The following is a 22,587-nucleotide window of genomic DNA, read 5'->3' as shown; positions in this document are numbered from 1 at the left end:
AATAGCACATAAATCCTGACTTTTATTTAAAAATTAGCTATTTCTTGCATGGGCCAATATTACCCAGGGTGGTGTGGGATATTATACACCAACACCCTAATCTGCTAATTAACTTCACCATGCCCAAGGAAGAGCAGTAGTTGTTAGCAATAATGTAGATCATTGCATTTTCAGTCTTTAGATTTGCTCTCCAACTCTTTAGCAGCATTCCAAATGCCAGAAAGCTCATTTTTCATGCAGTAATACAGATGTAATTAGAGAGATAATTGGAAACTTCCCATCAGATTACAAACACCCGCTGTACTGTAGGCTACATGGCAGCTTTAAACAGACCTCAAATGAAAACATTTAATCCTTGTAAAAAGACATCTGATGTATAATCGAGTTGCATTCATTTAATTCACGTGTTAACAGTCTTGTCATTTTGTCGTGCTGCTTCTTCATCAGATGCTTTTCTTGTCACCTTGATAACCTCATTGATTTTTACCCGTTTGCATTTACCGGATTTACAGTGTTTACATCATTCAGTGTCTTGTTGCCATTCAGTCCTTGACATTTATTTAGATAAATCCTCAATACTCAATGATAATTTGTGGTAAATGCATACAAATGCTGTTACATTTTGTTAAAGCAGGTGAAATGTGAATAAAAGGGGGTTCCAATCAGATGCGTTTTTAGGACTGGTGTCATGATGGAGGCACTGACCAAACCTGCCTGTGTCTGGTTATAATGAATGCCACCCTGGGCCCCAGCAGGTCCTCCACTGCTGCATGGGTCCAGGGATAATTTGAATTGGAGCATGTGCCATTGCAATCTGCCCATCCCCCTCCTCAATCCCTGCCAACTGCCACACTGGTGTTCACAAACACTGCTGCCCATCTGCGGGGCAAAACACTGGCCAGGGCCCCAGTTACTCCTTTGCCTGTATTCAGAAAAATTTATTGCGGTCGTGAACTCACTTTTGTAGGCAAATATGGCAAAGTCAAGTTTTTTTTCCCTCTCACCTTACTTCAGAGTTGTTAACAGTGTGTTTAAATCAAAACAGTAAATGAAAAGAGATTTAGTAGATTGCTGCTACACAATAAAACCGGCATTTAACATTTTCAAAATGCTTTGGGCTCACTTGCTTACAAAGCAGATAGCATAGTTTTGTAAAAAAAAAAAGATTTTATGTTTGTTTTTCCACCCCTTGCATTCATAGAGCAAAGCAAAAATTTGCCAGGGAAAGTGAGAAAAGTGCGTTTAGTAGTTTCTTTATTGTGGCAGGCATTCTCATTACTTGATCATGGCTCCCTCTTTTTGTGTTTGTGTTTTGCCATCTGTCATCTTGAGAGGCAAATGAACCAGCTGCCATGGAGTGTGATCTTGCCCAATCAGAAATGTGGTCCTTTTCAAAGCGCATCTGTGTGAAACCTTAAAAAATGCTGATGAAAAAAAAAGTGTCTCAAAGTTGTTAATAACATTTTGGCTGGAGAATGTTTTCACCTAGATGCCCCTGATTAGCATAAATGCATAAACTATGCCTCATTATAGAAAACAGAGCTCTTGTGTAGAGAGCATAAAGACTATTCCTCCTGACATGCTCAGAGAAAAAAAAATATGATGTAACAGGTCGTTCTAGGAGAACAAAAAAGGTATTAGCAATCACACTTCTTCGTAAAACAGATGAGTGTTGAACTGTTTTCCACATTAGACTTGAGACACTGCCCAACACTTCTGCCGCCACACAGTCGGTGGGAGGGGGGTGGCAGGGGAGGGGCCTCCCTCTGATCCTAGTCTCCAACCCCCAGCGACAGCACAGCTGGGAACGAAGGATCAGCCTAATTTCCAGGTCCCTCTAATGATCGCCAAGAAGAGCAAGTGCTAATCCCTTAACTGAGAAAAATGATCTCCTGTAGCCCCGAAATGCGGTTCCAGACCCAGAGAGTCCAAGTTAGGACCCAACAGACATGAGTGTGGGTGACCGAGCAGGGCCAGGACATGAGGCTGGTCCAGGTCCCCTCCCAGTCCCGTCCATAATGGAGGGTGTTGAGCTGTCCAAAAGCGATTAGCATGAGGGAGCCTCTGGCTGATTAAATAATGGGGAAATAGACAAACCCTGTGTTAGAACACTGTTTTTTGTCTTTGGGAGTATTTAAAGAAATTTAATTAGCTGGTAAAATAAATCTTATATGACAACTTTGGAACAAGAGTATCTTGGTAGAATGACTTTTATATTGTTTTATTTGTGTAATAACAAAAAACATTCTTTCCAGCTTCGTCCCGTTAAAACTGTCACTTTTGGAAACGGGAGGCCACTCTTAATGGCGCCCCATCCATAAATACTGCAGCATGACAGCTGAATATTAAAGGAATACTCAGCTGAAATTGTACTATACTTAATAGTATATAGTATCACAACACTCACCCCCTGCAGGCTTGAAAGAAGGCTGTGAAATATTTGTAACTTGCATGAAAAATGGCACCCATAGTTTACACTACAAAATACACCACTTCTGTGTCACACTACTGCCAGCACATCGCCCAGAAGCTCCAATAGAGAATAGTGTATTTAGCCATTTATTGGCTAAGTGAAATCTGAAAATACTCAGCATGCCAAACAACAGGGGAGAAGTGGATTATGATGCAGCAGGTATGCTTTGAGAAGTTTCTATGGATGTTATGAAGTGTTTTTGGGCCATGACTGGGTCACCATTACAGCCAACTATAACGTCTGTAACTCAAAACTGACTACAAGCTGCTGTCCTTCATGAAGGAGCAAATAATAAACTTTTCAGAGCCACACATCCATAGAAACCTTTCAAACCTATCATGCAGTATAATGCACCTCTCCACCACTGTTTCATTTTGCTTGGAAAATAAATCACTGAATACACTACTTCCAGCAAAGCTATGAGGTGGTGATACTGGGACACAGAACTGGAGTGTTTAGGTCTGTTGTGGAGATCCTGAGTGTTGGAAACATATAGAACATATGGATCAGTGGTGACGTTTTTACACATATGGTATGATACAATGAACCCCCCCACACACACTTTTCATGCCTACAGGCGTTTATGATACTCAAAAGACAGATTTTCAGTGGAATACTCCTTTAAACATAACCATATCATTCAAATATTTGATACTAGTACATTGTTGTATTAAAATGTCTGAGTTGCTTATTCGAGCTTGATAAAATATTCAAGCTGCAGCACTTGCAGGCAGTTACTGTATATAGAAAAAAAATGTACATAATATCCTAAAGCATACATATACAAGTATCTTGTGGAGAAGACAAATGTGCAGCGCATGGATGCGTCAGTGAAAGTTTGGCTTCTCTGGGAAGGTGCATCCAACCCGTCTGATGATGACATTGGCAGCGTAGTGTCCGGCTCGGATACACTCCTCCAACACATGCTCTTGGACCAATGCCGAGAGGAATCCTGGATAGACAGAAGAGCAGATGTCAACCTGTATGCATCAGCTCCAAAATTTTTAGGGGATCAGTTAACATTAATGTGATCCAGGTAGTAATCATTTCTGGAGAAAAGGACTTTCTTTTTCTTGCTTCATCCTCAACAGGACCCCAATGATGACTGTTTTATGTCGTGCTATGATAAGCTCATACAGAGTAAAGACAGCAGGCTAAATGTCACACTCATTTAATCTGGAGATATTACTACGTTGCATAGTTGGCCGGTATCAAAGGTTAATTGGGAATGTACACAGAAATCAAGCTGTGTAGAAGATGTTTTTCATGCCTTACCTCCCACAAAGGCGTCTCCCGCTCCGTTAGTGTCCACAATATCGTTCTGGTCGATGTCCAAAACAGGGAACATGGTCACCCTCTCACCTGTGATCAAGACACAGGAGGGCTGTTCATTAAAGTTGAACACCAGTGTTTTGGCTTTTTACTTACTACTTTATCACTTACTTTAATTGTAACTTGATGTAAAAAATAAGGGGTCATTTCACAGAGCAAGGCTCTGTTCTAATTGGGAATAGTTTGTAATTTAAGCACTTCAGCATGCCATTATATTTTGGCAAGTTAAACACATGTAAAATGAAAGATTATGACTTACATTACACAAGTACTACATAATTATTGTTGAGTAACTGTTCAAAGCTAGACATCAAAGTCAAAGTTCAGCATTAATAGGGCAGGAAATGTCTCTTAGCATCATTATGGTTATCAAAGCTGTATATTTGCTAACACTTTTTAAAGTTTGGGAAGCTATGAACCACACAAGGTTGAAATCTCAAAACACCCTCTAAAAAACAAATATAGGAATTTGAAACGAGCGAGCAATCCAAAAAACACAACAGCAATTGCAGTCATTTTATAGATGTCTCGAAAGGCTACGAATGATTACTAGCCACGCTAGTAGCGTCCACCACTTTGGTCCAGACAAAGATATCACACCTGATTTTTAATATAACGCCACCATGAGGTCGACATTGTGGTTTTGGAATAAAATGTCTGAACAACTATTGCATGCATTGCCATGGAATTTGGTAAAGTCAGTCTCCCCCTCAGGATGAACAACTATGTTGGCAATCCCTTAACTTTATTCTTAAGTCAAACATTTTCTTTGTAGACTTTGGTTTACAACCAAATACCTTCAAAACAAATGAGATTCCTCAGTGCAAATAAGCAAATGTTAGCACGCTAACACCCTAAACCCATAGCAGTTCTGTGAGGTTACTAGCATGGCTATAGACTTAAAACCTTGTTAATCAACTGACTATTTTTTGGATAAATATTTATGCCTAACCCAAATGTGTTTAATTTACAGCGATTTAAAACCAAGAAAAGCAGCAACTCCTAGCATTTGAGAAGCTATGAATGTTTGGCATTTTTGCTTGATAAATTACATAAACCTCAGACTAATTATGATGATCTTTTTTTATTAAAATTATTAAAACTATTATTTCATTATAAATTATTAGGTAAATTAGAGGTTACACTAAGGAATAACTTGATTACATGCAGAAACTCTAAACATCTCAAACGCTTTAGGTGAGTGCTCTAATTCATTAAAAACAATGCAAGAACCGTTACTGTAAGTCATTTCAGTTCAAAACGGAAACCCATTAAATGAGGGTCTCATTATTATCATCTTCAGTGGATTATATTGCTTCAATTATCAGTAGCATATGCACTACAAAGAGACTTCCAGTTTAAAGGGGAGGGAAAAAAGGAACAAAAATCTACCAGATGACAAAGTCTAGAGGTATAGAGTGACATTAAATCAGCAACTTATGTCAGAACAATCTAATCCACACACACAATCTTCAAACAATCCGAGGGCTCTGGTGCCGACGTGAACCTTCAAAAAGGTGCAGGAGACAAAAGACTGACATGTGGATAAAAGGAACACAAGGAGGCTGACAGATCTCTTATTGAGAAAAAAAGGTTGGAGTTTAAGGAGAACATGAGAAAAAAAAAACTACAAAAAAGTTGTTTAATGAGGCTCCCTGCTAATCTAACAATGGCTCACAGAATATCTACGCAGCAGATAAGACACCGCACCTTATTAATTTTTGAATACATTTCTGTCCTTGTCCTACAGGGCAGAAAATACACAACCTGCAGCGGAGCATATGCTCAACATATGATGTCAAGGAAATTACTCTAATACACTGACTGTGGGAGAAACTTCATCAAGTTGTGGTAAAAGTGACATCTTACTGAGTAATAGGCAACTATATTACAAGTCAGGTACTGAAGATGTATCAGATAAAGAGTTACTGTGTTTTCATAATGACACATTTTCTCTTTTATAAGAATAGCAGGTGATTGTCACTTTGATAATAAATTACAATAAGACAAGAATCCTTTTAGGATCAGCTAATTAGCAGCATAACAACTTTGTATAATTAATGCCACAGAAGGAGCCTGACAATCCTCCTCCCTCTTGAAACGATTAACCTCAATGGAAAATGTGCTAACAATAAATTACAGTTTGTCAGTTATTCCACAGTTGAGAAACTCATGTCGTTAAATGTGGTTGTGCCTATGCGATGCACTTTGTGGCTATAAAAGCGGATGCTTTAAAATTTGAAGCTGCTGCACTTGTTCAGCACAGGTTCTGCAGTTCATTAGCCTTGAGAAATCAAGTATAAATAACTGTGTAAATATGTTTACGATACCTAAAATGGGTACTCTTTCCAGTGTGGGTGGTACAGGAGTAGCCAGGTCTTTAGGTTAGTTTTCAACCAGGAAACCTCTCACATGAAGTGACGCTCATCTTAATGATAACACTACATCTAGAGGTGTCAGAATTCACTGAACAACTTTGAATTTGTTAGACCTATTGCTATGTTGTGGCAATTAACAGTTCTGGATTTGCATCATTTATATTCACTGGGAATTTGATTGATTGTACTCGAACAATGCACTGAGCTGTTATTTTTTTCCTATGCTGTGTCTTATTAGCTCTTTGGCTGATTTTTGTTTGTTTCTTCCATTTATTTCTTTCAGGTGAACACTCCAAAGTCGCCATCTTTTTCAATTTTTCCACAAAAACTACCCATTTTGTAAACTAAAAACAAAACCAAACTAGTATTTATTTTGCCAATTTTAGCAATCCCCATTTTTTTCTACACAAAATAATCTGAATTTGGAACTACTTAATGAACTAAAGTCATATAAAAATCCTCAGTCTGTAAAAACGACCTTGTAAAGTCGGAAACAATTTTGCTTTGCTGATCCATTTTTAGTTTCATGGGAACTTAGATACAGTATCACGATTACAAGAAAGTTCTTCAAGTAATCATGTTGTTTTAGCAATGCTAGCATTGTGGCTCTAAGTATGGCAATGTTGGTCAAACCACCAGTTTGGTCCAGACAAAACTAATTCCATTCCCATCAGCCTAAGCTGACTTTGTGTTTATTGCTAACCAACAAATGTCACCATGCTAACACGCTAAAATTGTACACATTAGATACTAAACATCATCATGTTAGCAATGTCATTGTGAGCATGTTAACATTTACTTTAGCTCAAAGCACTGCCTCACAGAGTAGCTTGACTGTAGACTTTTAGTGTTGTTTAAATATATATAACCAATCTGTAAAACATACAACATCCTCTATCCTTAGACCCTGGATCACCCCAATTTATTGCAAAAAATCATTAATTTAAGCCACAAATCACAAACAAACTGACTGCTCAACAGGTACATTTAATTGTCTGTACCTTGATATTTTGGTCCTTTTTGAATATGACAATAGAGATGTTTTTAAATTTGTTAGTAAATTGTGTATATGTGAACATGTGAATTTGAAAAGAGACATAGTCTCTTAACATTTCTGACTGATCAGCTCACTGTGGGCGGCATAATGTTGTTTATGGCAATTACAAAACATTCTGAGCACTGTTTCTAGAAGCATGGCAAAATGGACATCCAGTTTTTCTCTTTCTTCTATCATCCCGGCCAAAGTTTGTACTCTGCTGCTAAGGGAGGGTTCACATAACCTCACTGATGCAAATTATTAAAATTGACTGACATGTTAACTCGGGTTACAGTCCAACAATTCCCCAGCCGTCTGTAACAAAGATCCAATTTGTAAAAAAAAAACAAACAAAAAAAACAACTCCTGCCAAAATGCCCTGACTCTGTTGTTATTGGCTTGTACAACGTCTGAAAACTTCACTTTGTTGAACTTATTACACATTTCACTATAATGAGATCGGCAACATTATTTTCAATCAATAAAACTCTGCTGTACTTTTTTCCCCCCGATTTCCAGCATTTTCTTGTTCCAAGAGTTTGGTTTGACAAAATGAGTGAAGCAGCAGATTGGTGGTGCATACGTGGGAGAGTAGTATGGCTCTGCTTTGACAGGTAACCTGCAACAGAGAATAAAAATCACTGAGAAAAAAAGTCTAAAGAATTGAAATGCTTCCTTCGAGTAAGCTATAATTGTGTGCTTTTGTTAATTCACCCTTCATAATTCCCTCATTACAACTCTTGAATGGTGGTGATTAAACTTAAATTCTTTCAACAGGCGTCTCTTTGAAATGAGTATCAATTAAGTCCTTTATTATTGGCAATTCTTTTTAACAATGCCAATTCACAGCACAACACTGACTGAGAAAATCCTCTCCTTTAAAAAAACCCTACTGTACATGCAAATAAGACGACCTCCGCTTTATTGGAAAATGAGCATATGGAGCCTCTGAAATTATTACACGCTTCCCTTGGTTGTGTTCCAGCGCTCACTATTGTTGCTTTGACAGAAAGCAGCTAGATCAAATAGTTGGCAGGTCATTAAAATTAACTTTGATCCTGTCACACTTTATCATCTACACAAGTAAAACAATTAATACATAATTTTAAATCCTGAGCTGCTAAGTAACTGGGAATTACACATGACTATTTAGCTAAAAGGCATGAGCTAAAGTAGAGTTTAAGTACAACATCTTTATGTGAGAAAACTTCCCAGAGAATACTTCTTCTGGAACGTTTCCTGTTGCGTTTTAGCCAAACTCTGAGCCTCGGAGAGGAAAACAACGTTACCGCTTTCTTGGCAAACGAGACAGGTTAGGATCAAGTTGACATTCAATCTGTTTCCCTATCATAACCAGCATCTTCGTTCACAATTGAATTAGAAAAAAAAAATACATATGCCTGTAATTACTGTAACCACAGGCAAAAGATCATCGCCAACCAATATCCTTTCAGGGAGACATGAAAGAAAACACTTCAACGGGAGATGCCAAGGTAGAAGGGAGGCTGCCTTTCTCATAGCGCAGGATGTTAATTGGTTTAGTCTATCATGAAGTATAGAATATAAACTTTACGCTTTTTAAACAGACTATTAAGATGTCTTCATGTAGGCCTTTTCGATAATTCTGCAATGTTTAATCTAGTGTAACTTTGAAGGAATGACAAATAAACCTGCTTCAAAAAAACAGCCTTTTGCCTTGTAGTCAGTTTTCACTCCTCAGTCTGCCTCATGTGATTAACACGTATAGATCAGGTCTTTTTTTTTTTTTTTTTTCCAAGGTAGAAATCTGCCTGCTTGGCCCCCTTGAGAGCCCTAAAACACACAGAGGAGCCGAGTCAGGCTTTATCAAGTCCTTATCAGCGATTACAGCGCCGACCCCCGCTGAATGATTGTTTATTAGATCTCTTCACTGTTAAGGTTCAGGGCACAATGATCTTAATTACCGCTTTAATGGGTGTATAAGCAAAAGCCCAGTGTAGTTCAGCAGTGTCAGTGGCAGCTAAATAAAGGGCCATTGCCCCTGCTCCCAGCTCTTAAAAGGCACGTTTGAAGCGGTGGTGTGATGAAAGGCGCCAAATGAAGGGCAAGGAAAAAAAGAACAATAACAAATTGACATCTCCTTTTGGAGAATTATACCACGGGGGAAAGGCATTCTCCCATCCTTAATCACTATAAAACGGTTTAACATGACATGCAGAGGCTGGCAAATGATCAAATCCTGACAGGAGGACAAATTGCAAACAAAATGAGAGATCAAGTTTATTAGAGCGCCGCCTCTGGGAAATGAAAATCTTTAATTCTCTTTTTACATTGACATTTATTTGGCTGGTATGAATAGCGATGTTCACACACACACACACCAATTCTGCAGCACCGACTACTGTAACTGCTCCTCTGCAATGATAGCACAGTCAATGACATTTATCATGTTTGCCTTTGTAGATGACATCTGAAACACATTGTCTTTCATCCCGCCTGCATTCATCATGTATTTTATATAAAGTTCACAGCGGCGCACGGCTCTGTCTTCATGCAGGAGCAATGAGAGAAGCAGGCAGGAATTATCCATCACCTCCAGCACAATGGATGGATTCTTGTTCTTTTTTAGCCGTCGGTCTTCTGCTTAAAGATTTCTTTTCAAATTCTCATGAAAGGAAATGTACTTCCAGGAATTCTACTTTGACAATGTATGCAGCCAATCTGTGTGTCCGTTAGTAGTGGAACACAGTTCACTGCACTGAACATCAGTTGGATTTTTTTATGTTATTTTGCATACATCTGGCAAGTATTCTTTTAGTGTGATACTAACTTCAACCATATCACGCAACTCTGTCTACCTGTCTCCCTACCTATCTTTACAACTAATTACAGAGAGATATCATGGTGACATTATCTTATTTTTAAATTGTTGTTTTAAAGTTTGTGCGCACCTGATACATCAGCCCAATATTCACCATTATTTAGCTTTTACTTTTGTTTTCTGCCAACTCCTGAGGAAAATATTTGCCTCTTTCGCTGCTAAATGCTCCACTATGCTAACTTTGTGTGTACCTGCCTATTTGTTGAAAAAATGAGAAACATGAGGAGAACTGCAGAGTTTCTCACTACGAGCGTCATCTTTCACATCACACACAGTTATTTCATCAGTTAATATATAATATTATATTATATAAATATATATACAGCCACTTTAACCTTTATTATACCAAGACAGTCTCTTGAGAGTCGTGGCCAAAATGGCAGCACACATCACAATAGAAACTACAGAAAGGACACGATTAATTATTGATTGTTTAATAATGCCGTCAGTGACATGCTGTACAAAGCTTCTGCTCATAAATACTCTTGCCGGTGGTTTGAAATTGAGGACAGTGGACACATGTGAAGAGTGTCCTGCAGCGCTAACAGCCCTGCTGTAGCTGTGCTCCTCTGCAGTCCCCAGTGATAAGTGATATGTTGGAGTCTTTACCTGAGGCCATCTCTCCCCGTGCACGACTTGTCTGAACTCCAAGGGCAACGAGGAGAGAACCCCTGTGGCTCCAAACAAAGGCAAAGGCTCCCAGCAGTAATCGGAAACTATCGTCTCTCTACACAGCGCTTAAACCTTCAACCCTTGCTCGGTTATGATGACACTGCCTTTTAATGTCCCACTAACAAATATGCCCTCAATCAAAGGAAACTGGATGGATTTAAGGACCAACACTGTCAACCCTCTCGACAAGGTCACTCTGCAAGCATTTTGCAGGAAAAAAAGGCCAGGATGTAAGAGTTGAAGCATTAAAAATTGCTGAGGACCGGCCTGGAGTCTGTCCAAGACAAAGTTAGAAGTACTTCACAAATCAATGACTGCTCTCTGCATCCCCCACACTTCTTTTATGCTCTGAAATGACAGAATGTAGTGCAAGCATTCTTTTTTTTAACATCTGGTGTCAATATTGCAGGTTAACTTCAAAGAAATTACTGATAGCACTCTGCTCTTTTCAGTCGGCGATCTATCTATTTAAGGGCTGCGTTCTGCAGTTTTGAGATATGAGGTTTAAGTGAAGGGTAAAGATGTCCAAAAGGGGCCAAAGTTGGGATGCCTTTTAGAGTAACTTAAGTGGAAATATGTGTAGAAAAAAAACGAAAAACATAAATGGCCTACCAACAGTCGCAACGGTGTCGTCCTTGCCCTGGGTGAAGACCACCACTCGCTGCCTCTTCGTGTTCTCCTTGGGGAGGTTTTGGCTCTTTTTTGCAATCTCCGCAATGTCATCTGTCTGTAAAAAAAATCCAGACCACTGAATAAGTATTTTAAGTTAAATGAATGCATCATAGAGCAATTTCTGAGGAGTTAATCAAAGGTCACATGTGTGACTGAGAGGGGGGTCAGATCTTTACAATCCTGGCAGACAGATCAAGTGATTATGACACCAGATGGGCTATGAAACCTTTTTCGAAAAAGAGATCAATAGGAGCGCTCAATGATGTTTCTGTGCAGTTACAGGAGAGCTGTAAAATATTTGAATGTCATATTCCCTAAGTGAGATGAAAATAAGTGCGTAAAGATATGCTGTTGTTAGATAAAGCTACTTCTGTGAGCTGAAGAGATAGGTGGTGCGTGTACTGTATCATTCTCATCCTGAAACAGGCCATCTCTCCTCAGCATCTGCACAGAATGGATATTCTCGCCTGGAGACGACAGAACTCTCCAGAGTGCTTGCCTTTGATCATGAGAGGGATAAAAAAACCCACACCTGTCAGTGCTACTTTATTATTAACTCATCATGATGTACTATGAGCAGGTGGAATGTCTTTATCGCCTTCTCACAGTGGGGGTGGACTCTGCTTTTCCGTAATACAGCACACTGAGGAGCTAGCATTAAGGGTCGTAGACGCCTCTAGCATCTGTATCAAAGCTAAAACTCAAGCACCTTCAGGGCGAGCAAATACTGTGGTTATGGGAGTAATCAGAGAGATAGGCTCCAATACCACCAGCCACACTGGCTCACTCAAACCAATGAGCTTTTACACCTCTAAATGCTTCCCAAATGTCCTTTAATCAGCCCTGAGAGGTCCAGGGAGACCCTGGGCTGAGGAAAAATGGGTGTAACACTCTAAGTAAGTGCTAATGGTGAGGTTAATACAGAGGCTGTTAGCAGGCGATGGCGGAGAGAAAAAAAAGGCAATCTGTCACTGTGACTGGATGTAACCACAAGCACTCCTCCAGACACTGAATGCGAAACCGCACGAGGCTTCGGCACATTGTCACCCTTTGGTTTTATGTTCGCTGACATAAAATACCCGTTCTACTCAGGTTTAGGAGCTAAAAGGTTCTAAGGGCCAGAGGTGGAAGGGGTAAGCATCATGGCTGTTGAACAGGGCAAGCTACGCTCACATCAACACATAATCACACACAGAAGTTCCTCCTCTTTGCCTGGCAGAAACACTTACCTGACATAAGCTCCTACGGCAAACGAATGCAGAAAAATAACGCAAGTGCAAAACAAATGAATTGACAAATGATATGGGCAATTTACTTTCCTGCTGACAAATGGCAATATTTATGATTGTGCGGCAATTGATCACACATAAATCAACAAACCGTGAAATATAAAAGCTTTACATTGGCGCTAAACTGTGTTTCTGTGTTGAAGCCGGTGAGAAAGTGATCATCTCCACTGCAGGCTGTTTGAGAAACACAGCCAGGGAAAGATTCAATTAGAGCTGTGATGCAGATAGTTCTTTGAGCATTTAAAGGAAACAGATCACAATCAGGCGGCTGTGTTCAGATCCCCTGATTGTTGTTTTGCAGAGGAGAAGTATTTTATCTTGTATTTACACTGAAGAAGTGCTGCTGTCTTTTTTTCAGTTACCCATAGTTTGATATAATGCAAACTAATTACATACAGTTAATTGAATTTAATTTGACAAAAAAATTCTTAGCTCATCCACTTACTGGAAATTTTCCAGAGCTTTCGGTTACGTCTTGTGACCTTCCTCAGAGGATGGAGTTTTGTTGTCATGGAGATCATCCTTTAATGATCTCCATAACAAACTCCCTCTGCTGATGAAAGCCATGGGATATGGCTGAAAGCTCTGGAAAATGTCCAGTCCGGATGTCTTTCATCAAACAACTGTTTCTATGATTAGTAATGAATCTTGTGATGTTTACTTATTGTATATGATTTTATACATATTTCACATATTGTATATTAGGGTTGGAAAATTATCCTTATTGTACTGATTATACTTATATCAGGGTTAATCTGCATGGAAGATGTTCATATTTCACATGTAGGACATATTTTGAAGTCTTGCTAGTGTGGGGGCAGGTAAAATTGTCATGAGAGAGTGACAAGAGAACAAAAAGCCAACTGTGATCTGTCTAAAAATGCAGTAAGTACAGTACATACTAGTGATGTTATCTGAGAAATCACATTCATCCAACGCAATTTTGCAGAGTGTTCTGGCAAATCAGGTTGACATGGAAAATGTCAAAGAATTGTAACTACTAGGACTGTCTACACTTTGGCCTTTGTGTTGTTTTTTTTTTTTATGCGAGCCCCCCCCCTTATTACCACCCCAACCCTTCCTGCCTTCATCCCTTCTCCTCTCTTAAACCTGTCACTGCCATCAGGATTGCATTTCTATTCCAGTCACGTTGATCACACCGTTAGTGATTCTGGATGACAATTATTCACACAGTGCAGAGCCATATTCAAGGCAGCTCTACCTTTGAAAGAGAGAAGGCACTTAAAATACCTGAACCCATTTGAAAAAACTCAACACACACACCAGCTATTTGTTGTTTTTGATTTCACATTTAAAAAGCAGCGCGAGGAATATGCAAAATACAAGCAACATTTAGACCAAAGGAACGTTCACTGAAGAGGCAGCCCCACTTTGAAACACATAGTGTACATTCTATGGGGTTACAAGCACTGTAATTTTCATTTCCATAATCTAAAACCACAGGTGGCTGTAATTTGGTTATTAAAAGACTACAGTGTGATTCAGTGTAAAGCAGTGAAGGGAAGACATACAGTATCATCCCTGAGTGCAATGAAGATAATGAGGAGGCTTTTTAACCAGGCAACCTGATGAGCCCCAAGCCTGCAGAGAAAGGCTTGAAACCATGCCCAACTTCTCAGCTTCCCAAGAGGCTTTTCAAAATTCAATAAATAACATCTGTAGGCGATGTTGGGTGCAGACCTAGCAGAGTGCGTCATAACAGAGAGCTGGCTGAACAAAGAAACCATGACGACTGCCAGGTTTCCATAGCAACTGCTGCAAGGCCTGGAGAGTATAATAGCACATCAATCACTGTCCAAAAAGAACTTCATTATCAGCAAAAATAAACCTTTAGGATCTGTTTAGTGTGCAACTGCTGGTCAACTCACCTCAAAGCCCAGCACTTTGGCAAATGTGGCCGCCTCCTAGAAAAGAAAAACACACACACAAATAAGCAGTTAATTACAGAGTCACAAACAGAGCAGAATGTCACACTCCAGACGAAGTAAAGACATCTCGCCTGCCTTCGCTCATCACATGTGCAGCCATGTCACTTGAGAATAAGTAACCTGAGTTAGTGTTTCTCTGCCAACTCCTGATTTAATAGGCATGCAGCCCACCCATTTAATCTGTTGCCCCATGTTATCTCATCTTACCATGGCAGCATGACATAGCACCACGTCATCCCCCGGCCATGAAACCACCAATGAAACCATGAATATGTGCTGGTATGTGGGAATCCCCAGCACTGCAGGCATTCAACACACACAATATGTTTCTTGAGTCTCCGAACAGGTGTACTTTAAAGGCCCATACCAAGGATCAAGTTTTTGCTATTTAATGACAAAGCATGTTACATTAATGCTTAACTATTTCAAATAGATGCTGTAATTTTGATATACCACAATCACTATATATATATATATATGTTTCCATTAGTTTCCAGACAATATACACAGTTTATTAGCATACTATTAATTTTTTCTAATCACAGTGAACATCAAGTCTGCATAATTTGCCTTTTTGGTAAAGTTGTTTTATTGTTGTGTGGTAAAGCAATGCCAACTTCTCAAATTAATTTACCAGATTACAGAGTACACTATACAGATTTGGATTTTTATATTGTACGAAAATGAATGCAAACAAACATTTCCATTGTTGTCTGCCACTAAAAATCTAAGTTCCACATGATTTGTTGGGCTTAAACAAAAAGTTTGGGAACTTGGAACATGTTTCAAGTCAGACATTAATGGAAATCATAGGATATCTGGAACTGTGTGAGTGGAGGCGGTCTGGTAATTGATTTCTTGCATTGTACAGAAATGAATGGAAAACAACAGGTGTTGTATTAGGGAAAATACATCCAAAAATTTAAAACACACATTGCAATGGTTTGCAATATACTTAGCTGTGATGTAACATGTGATTTGTAGTGAAGAGGCCAAAACATGTGTAACCACAGGTAGGATCCTTTAACTGGTGACAGAAGCTGTTTCTTGTCAGTTCAAAACAATGCCACAAAGCATGACAGACAACCTTGTGCACTAAATTCACTTTTGACCCCAGACAGGGCAATAAGTTGGTGCTATGATTCTAAATAATCCAATTATCTGCAGAAGGGGGGCCGGTATTTGCGTGACCTTGGGGAGAGGTTGACAACCTGGTCCTCAAACAGAAGGGGAGGAGATGACATGGAACAATAAGGTTACCGGTCCCTGGAGGAAAGCCTCATGGCTCTCTGCCTTGGATCAACATCACAGCACCAACAATATGTCAATTCATCACCCCCCTGCAAACACACACTTCATCCATACCCACACCAAGGTTGAGAGGCTAGTCAATTAGCATCTGCAGCCAAGAGGCAGTTTTATAATGAGTAAAGGTGAGTAGTCTTCTTTTCTCTTCCTTTTGCCTTTTCAATCTATTGAAGGCTTGGGTCTCAAATCTGTTTTAATTTATTTACAACCACATATTGACCTTTCCCCCTCAGGAACGTTCCATCACCAACCAGCACGAGGCATCTCACAGGGACACGAGCAGCTTGGAAAACGTCTTGTCAAAACAGTGATATTTCATCTCTACGCATTTAAAAAGAGACACATGAATGAAGGCTGGAATAACAATAGCGCTGTTGAGCGGCACATGCCTCTATCTCGCCCTCCGCCTCTCTCTAGTTAGCAGCTATAATATTTGTGAGAAAAGCCTTTCGAGAGAGTGTGGGTGTAAGAAGAAAAGATAATTGAAGCAATGTCTATGAGCCACATGTGTACAGTGTAATCCCTTTCAGGAATTTATTAATTTCTATGAGCTGTTATGAATGCCAACTTAAAAAATATTTGGTACTATAAGCTCAGTTAAACCCAATATATTTGTATGATAAATACTGCATGGTGGTAAATATGCAATTACTGGGACTACACAAGCAAGCCAATAAAACTGGAAAATAAAAGTCACAATTCCTTAAGGGGCTTACAGCATTAATATTCAAAAATCTTATGTTTCAGGCTCTGTATGTTTCATATTTGACGTGTGCTGTTTTGGTATGTCGCGGTAGATGCTTTTCAAATGACGGTCCATGTGCTTCTACAGCTGTCGCAACAATGACAAGTGCTTCGAGTGACATCTGGGCAAAATCCTCTCGTGCTCAAAAAAGCATCTCGTTTGTTCGGAGATTGCTGTGATTGCACGCTTGCCTTTGATGATCCGCTCCATGTCTGATTCCGAAGGAGAGAGGACTGTTGCAGATTTCGGGGGCCTGTAAAGTTCTCCTCCTTCTCCTCCTCGGGCAAACAAGGTAAAAGATAACAAGGCGGGCTGAGTGCATGAGCCCTCTGCAGCCATAGTTAGTATAAAGCTATCAGAATGTGTGAGATGTTGCTGCTGTCAGAGGCTTAAACAGTCAAAGGGATATTTTTAGAGAGCTTAAGCTAATAATCCAGAGCCCAGTCAGGGGGGCGGGAGTCTACAATATCTTGCCAAGCAATATGAAAGAGGGAATACACACTTCATGCAAAGGGCAGTTTTCACACTTTGTTTTCCTTGACACTGTATGTGACAGGAGCCTAGCAGGCCTAGTTTAGAAACGGTCTTCGCAGCCACAGTATGTGAGTATTTTCTGTATGCTGTATAGACTTTATTTTCCTTATTTCCTTATAAGCTAAACTGCTTAATCTACATTCAGTCTTTATCTTTACCTTCTTATAAATAGAGGCCTAAAGTGGGCTTTGGGTCACTTGAGGCTTGGATGGACACAAAGCTCTTTCATTTGAATCATTAGTACAAACAATGAGAAACCATATTGTGCATCTAATACATTACCAATACCATACTAATACATTCAGCGCTTTTAATCAGTTCATTGTCAGATCAGAGTCAATTCTGGATGAGACCAACAACTAAAGGTGCAGTCTTTTGTTTGTGATTGCAACACCATAATGCTCTGAATATGCTAAAACAGCTGCTAAAGCAATTCACCAATCCAAACCTCTGAGGACAAATTTAAAGCAGCAGGACTTACTGTTTTGGCCTCTTGCGGGCAGTGTACAATCACAACACTGATAAATTATCCTCTGACATGGTGAACTTACTAGCAAACAGTTGTCCACTTCCCTATCCAGTAGGCATGGAGCAACCTTATTATTCATTTGGAGCTGCGTTTCTTACCACTTGGCAAATCTAAGCCCACTATTCACTTTCTTTTAGCTCTGTTTTGGTCTCTACCAACTACTTAAGGAAAAATCAGGCTCTTTAGCTGCTAAACGCTCCACTATGTTCACCAGCTAGTTGCTAACTGTGTCTGTCATTTGGTGCTCAGCATGTAGTGCTCAGTGGGTTTTAAAGCTTTTTTGCTGAAAACAGCTGCCTGCTGCGTCCATAAACAATGCTATGAGAACAGTAAGAATAAACCAAAACAGTAAAGTTGCAGGCCAGAAATCAAAACAGTGAGATATATGAAGCTCTGTTGGGTTGAGGGGAACTGCAGAGTTGGGTGATAATTTCTGTGGGTTCATCACAATTTACAGCCCCTTTTACATACAAGTTGTCATGTAATCCATTGTTAACATAAAATATTGATTATAGCTGTTTTAAATATGTATAACCAATATCTATAACCAATGGATAGACCATTAAACAGTAATATTCCAACCCTGTTATATTTTCCCATGGTTCCATACTTTAGGAACACTGATCATTCATCACTTATCCTTAAAAGAAAACTATTTACTTTGTAACTCTACATCTCATAACAGAGATTTCCTACCAGCTACAACATTTAATGCACATTTGCCCTTAAAGCACTGTGGTAGGTGAGGAAACTCCAAAAGAATGAATAAAACTAGAGACGTTATTGGCTCTTGTGATAAAATATTCCCAGTAACAAACCAAAGCATGCATTTTGTTTTCTCTCTACTGTGTAACAAGTTGCTGAGCATATGTCACAGCGGGGTTGAGTCGGAAAAAAACCCCATCCAATTTCAGTGTTTCACAAAGAATCTAAATCAAAGAGCAAACCTCAGTGCTAAGGTTAATAAAAAGTTGATAAGCTGAAAAGCATAACTCCCCCAGGCCATTCAGAAAATAGGCATTTGCTTGACCGTGTTAGCCTAAGCTGATGCTGAGGCAGAAATTGAATTGTATTTGACATTGTGTGGTGGCGGAGGGGGGATGAGATACTGAGAAGTGTATAGCCCTAACATGTTATTTACAATCACACCCCTGTTTTCTTTTTCCTTTCTGAGCATTTCAAGCTCATTTCAAAAGACACCAGAGTTTTATGCCTACAACCATTTAATGGAGAGCTGACTTCCACAATTGTAGAATTAACTAGAAAAATAATATGACAGGGTTGGAAAATATACCCCATCAAGCTGTGCAAACTAGAGGAGAACAAATGATTAGGTCTGGACAGATCAGTTGGAAATGACAAATCACTTACTATAGAAGCCTTTTAAACTAAACTGAGCCTGACTGGGTCATGACATCTTAAATAATTCAGCCAATTATCACCGCTTGCAGATATGAGATATATGTATATAAAAAACAATGGCATAGGAAATGTTTTCCTCAATCCCTGCATGTAAGCGAAAGACATCACTGAGGCGAGTCAGACAGCTTCCATAAATGCCCAGTAAAAACAACATCTGGCATTCAACTCAAGCGTTTCCAGCCAGATTACTACAGCATACATTACAGGGTGGTGGGTGGGGGCGGAGAATGAATAACTAATCAAGGCAATGGCATCAGTGGAGATTGTTAGTGCCCTTGACGTGGCCTCTGGGTCACAAACATGACTCCTCCTGGATGTCAGGACGTCAGCCCTCAGCAGGAGTCCAGGTGCTGCTGAACAAGGTGCTGCCACCTCAAAGATATGTGGGCTGATAATGTGATCACACTAGCTGACAGAACCTCACTCATGCTGGGTGGAAGGAAGGCAGCCGCCTGCTACTGTGCAGGACAGATTATGAGGAATAAATCACCTGCACCGAGCCCTCCCGCAGCTCCCAGGAGAATGCAGCAATCCTGCTCAAGCATGACATGCCACAAACATGAGGGTAAACACACACAGAGAGCAACGCACTCCAGAGAGGCAGGAGTCACTTTTACTGCCTCTGGGAATTTACTCAACAACAACTGATGGCATTTCACATTCGTTTTTTAACAATCCATTAAGTGGCATGTTTCATCTCTACCTAGTTATTGTCTTAGGATACGAGTGTACAGGTTTAACCTACAAGTTTTTTTTATTACTGACAGATTTACATCTGCAATGGGAAGACAGTTTAGTCGGATTCCAAACTACAGCTTCCTTTAACTCCCAAATGCGTTACCTTAAATTTGTCTTCTTATGAGTGTTTCTCTAATGTCTTGAAGCAAAGTTGTGAGAGAGCATAAAAAACGCCTGCTGGCAGTTGAGACTTTTTTTTAATAACTCCATTATTTCCCTCACTTTTTTACACAACTTTGTCCACTGTTCACCAGACGGTTTATTTTGAGATAGAGCATTTACTTTTGCAATACCTTCTGCAGTGCATAACATGGTATTTATATTCAACTTCTGTCAAATCTCTATGCTAGCCTCAGGATAAGTTCATTATATAATGCACTGCTGTAAACTCCATTGTCACTTCTGCTTAAAAATAGGGATGTTCCATTATGTTTATCTCCCAATTTAAATCCATTAACAATGAGTATCAGTTGGTCTGATATTGATTCAGTATCTGTTTAAATAACATGTACATTGTTGTATATTATTTCCTGTATAGTACAACTGCACAATGCACACCTACAGTAAGCCTATATTAAAACTAAATATGTTTGATGGCTGAATAGCTCTGCATTATAAAAACAAAGTCAGCATAATGGTTCCCTATAATATTCTGTGAAGTCTCTAATTGTGTTCATCAAGATTTGGACAACCTCTGTTTATCTAAAGCATAAACAAATACTGACGTTCATTTGCAGGTTTCAATTGAGAGCTTTTGACAGTTTGTGTTCCTGATGCAAACAATTGGGATTTACACAGTCAAGATTAGCCAGTCTCGATTTTGGCATTCTCCCAGTTAAACTTACCTTAATATTGTCAGATACATATATAATTGTCAAATACATATTTAACCAACATTTTAGTAAATATAAGTATTGGATCGAACTCTGTAATGGCAGATATCCAATAATAAAAATGACGCGGATCAGGGCCAACAAATACTTAAATCGGGACATCTTTAAGAAATTTTTTACTTCTTTTGGCATGTGGGGCATACAGTTGATAACTGATAAGAAGTATTTGATGTCACGGCCAATTCATTAGATAGTACTGAACTTTTTTTTTTTTTACCAGAATCAAGGGAAAAAACTAAAATAATTTGGTTGAACTTTCCCTCTAAATCCATTTTGATGAGATCTGTCCAAACATGAAAGCAAGTGCAGAGTTGACCTAAGCTTTCATGTGACCAATTTCAACAGTGCCCTTGCCTGCCAGCCCATCTGCTCCCATCTATCGGAGTCTGCCTACAAGGGCAGGAGAGAGGTCTCCCAGCAAGCCCACAGGGACGGCAGCAGCACCTACAGCACAGGTCCAAAGGTTAAACAATCAGAAACATGTGCAGTACATAAATATCTCCGCTGATAGCAATCTCAGCATGGGAAAGCAGGGTTTGCATGAGGGGCTCAGAAGAGAGGATGTAACCTCAGATAGAGCAGGAGGGAACATGCAGGCATTCAGCCGGTCTGGTGGGGCTAATGGAAGCAGGGGCAGCAGCAGTAGCAGCTTTGTGCTGAGGGGAGTTAGTTATCAGCCTGATGGCCTTATCAGCACTGAGGGCCTCTATCACACATCTCACCTCTGGGCCATAACAAGGGGTCAGCACACAACGTCAGACTGCCAGACACTGCGCAGGGAACGACACTGGATGAAGGAAAAATGGTGGATGAATGGGTCTGTTCAAAAAGCAGAGCTAATGCAGCAGCTTATACTAGTTTTTACAACTCTCATTCCACTTCAGTATACAGTTGATTCAGAATTCAAAGATGTTTGATTACTTTTGTGACATAAACTGGTTAGACAGCTTATACAATCATCTTGATTCAACAGATCTAACCTCTCTTGATAGTTTGACTCTTCAAAAGGCCTACTTGCAAAAAAAAGGAGCTGTTAACACAACTGAACACTCATTTTATTCTCAAGTTAAGTTTTACTTTTACTTAAGTAAGTTTTATAGATTGTTTAGAAGCTTGTTTGGTCAAGGTCCACCTGATTGAATTTTTCAGGATCTAGGACTTCCACAGTTAGACGTTTACAGTTTACTAGTCACGCATATGAAAGCAAAAATTGCAATATTTGGGGCACATTTTCAGGGTCATCAAATCAATTTAGGAGTTAGGGAGTTAGGGAATTGCTAGGTATTTGTGGATTTAAGTACTCTAAAAGCCCTCTAGATACAACCTGCTGCTGAAGGCATTGGAAACCTATTTTCTTAATGTGTGATTAAGAATGTGATGTGATCCTACATAAACACACTAAGTTATAACACTGCTGGTTATTTCATATGATTTCATATTTCAGATGTGTGCATTTTGCCTACGCTCTTCTGTCTCTCTCTTTTAAGTGGGAAAGAAGGTAATGTGTTTTTCCATCCACCAATCAGAAAGTAACAATTTAAAATACAACACCACCACTTTGAGTCGTTTACTGATGTTGCAAGTGAGTCAAATTTGATTAAAACACACCCACACAGTCCTGCTGAACCAGATTAGGTAACCTTTTGAGTTTAACTACTATTAATTTGTAGCTAAAGATATTCTTTTTTAACTTTAACTCTGATTTTTGTTTGCTTAACTTCAGTTCATTTATTGTATTGGTTTTATAGCAAGACATA

At 39.4% G+C, this 22,587-nt stretch overlaps 1 protein-coding gene across 7 annotated transcripts in view; it reads right to left on the bottom strand.

Moving 5' to 3' along the window:
* Nucleotides 1-2,205: 2,205 nt before the first annotated feature.
* The window catches only part of adkb (adenosine kinase b), a 102,975-nt gene continuing 82,593 nt past the window's right edge, over nucleotides 2,206-22,587 (bottom strand). For 5 of the 7 annotated variants that reach the window (XM_046068043.1, XM_046068044.1, XM_046068042.1 and 2 more), the window contains 4 exons: nucleotides 14,602-14,637; nucleotides 11,364-11,478; nucleotides 3,749-3,835; nucleotides 2,206-3,425 (listed from right to left, as the gene is read on the bottom strand). In XM_046068043.1, the coding sequence (XP_045923999.1) occupies nucleotides 3,301-3,425; nucleotides 3,749-3,835; nucleotides 11,364-11,478; nucleotides 14,602-14,637 (363 nt within the window). In that variant the 3' untranslated portion in view covers nucleotides 2,206-3,300. Of the gene's footprint in view, nucleotides 3,426-3,748; nucleotides 3,836-7,717; nucleotides 7,839-10,630; nucleotides 11,100-11,363; nucleotides 11,479-14,601; nucleotides 14,638-22,587 lie in introns of those variants that run through there. The other 2 variants (XR_006827987.1, XM_046068048.1) reach the window with 2 other exon arrangements.

Source organism: Micropterus dolomieu, linkage group LG14 (assembly GCF_021292245.1).
Source record: "Micropterus dolomieu isolate WLL.071019.BEF.003 ecotype Adirondacks linkage group LG14, ASM2129224v1, whole genome shotgun sequence".
Lineage (NCBI taxonomy): Eukaryota > Metazoa > Chordata > Actinopteri > Centrarchiformes > Centrarchidae > Micropterus > Micropterus dolomieu.
Note: the sequence above shows the minus strand (reverse complement) of the source record. Positions and strands in the feature narration are given on the sequence as shown.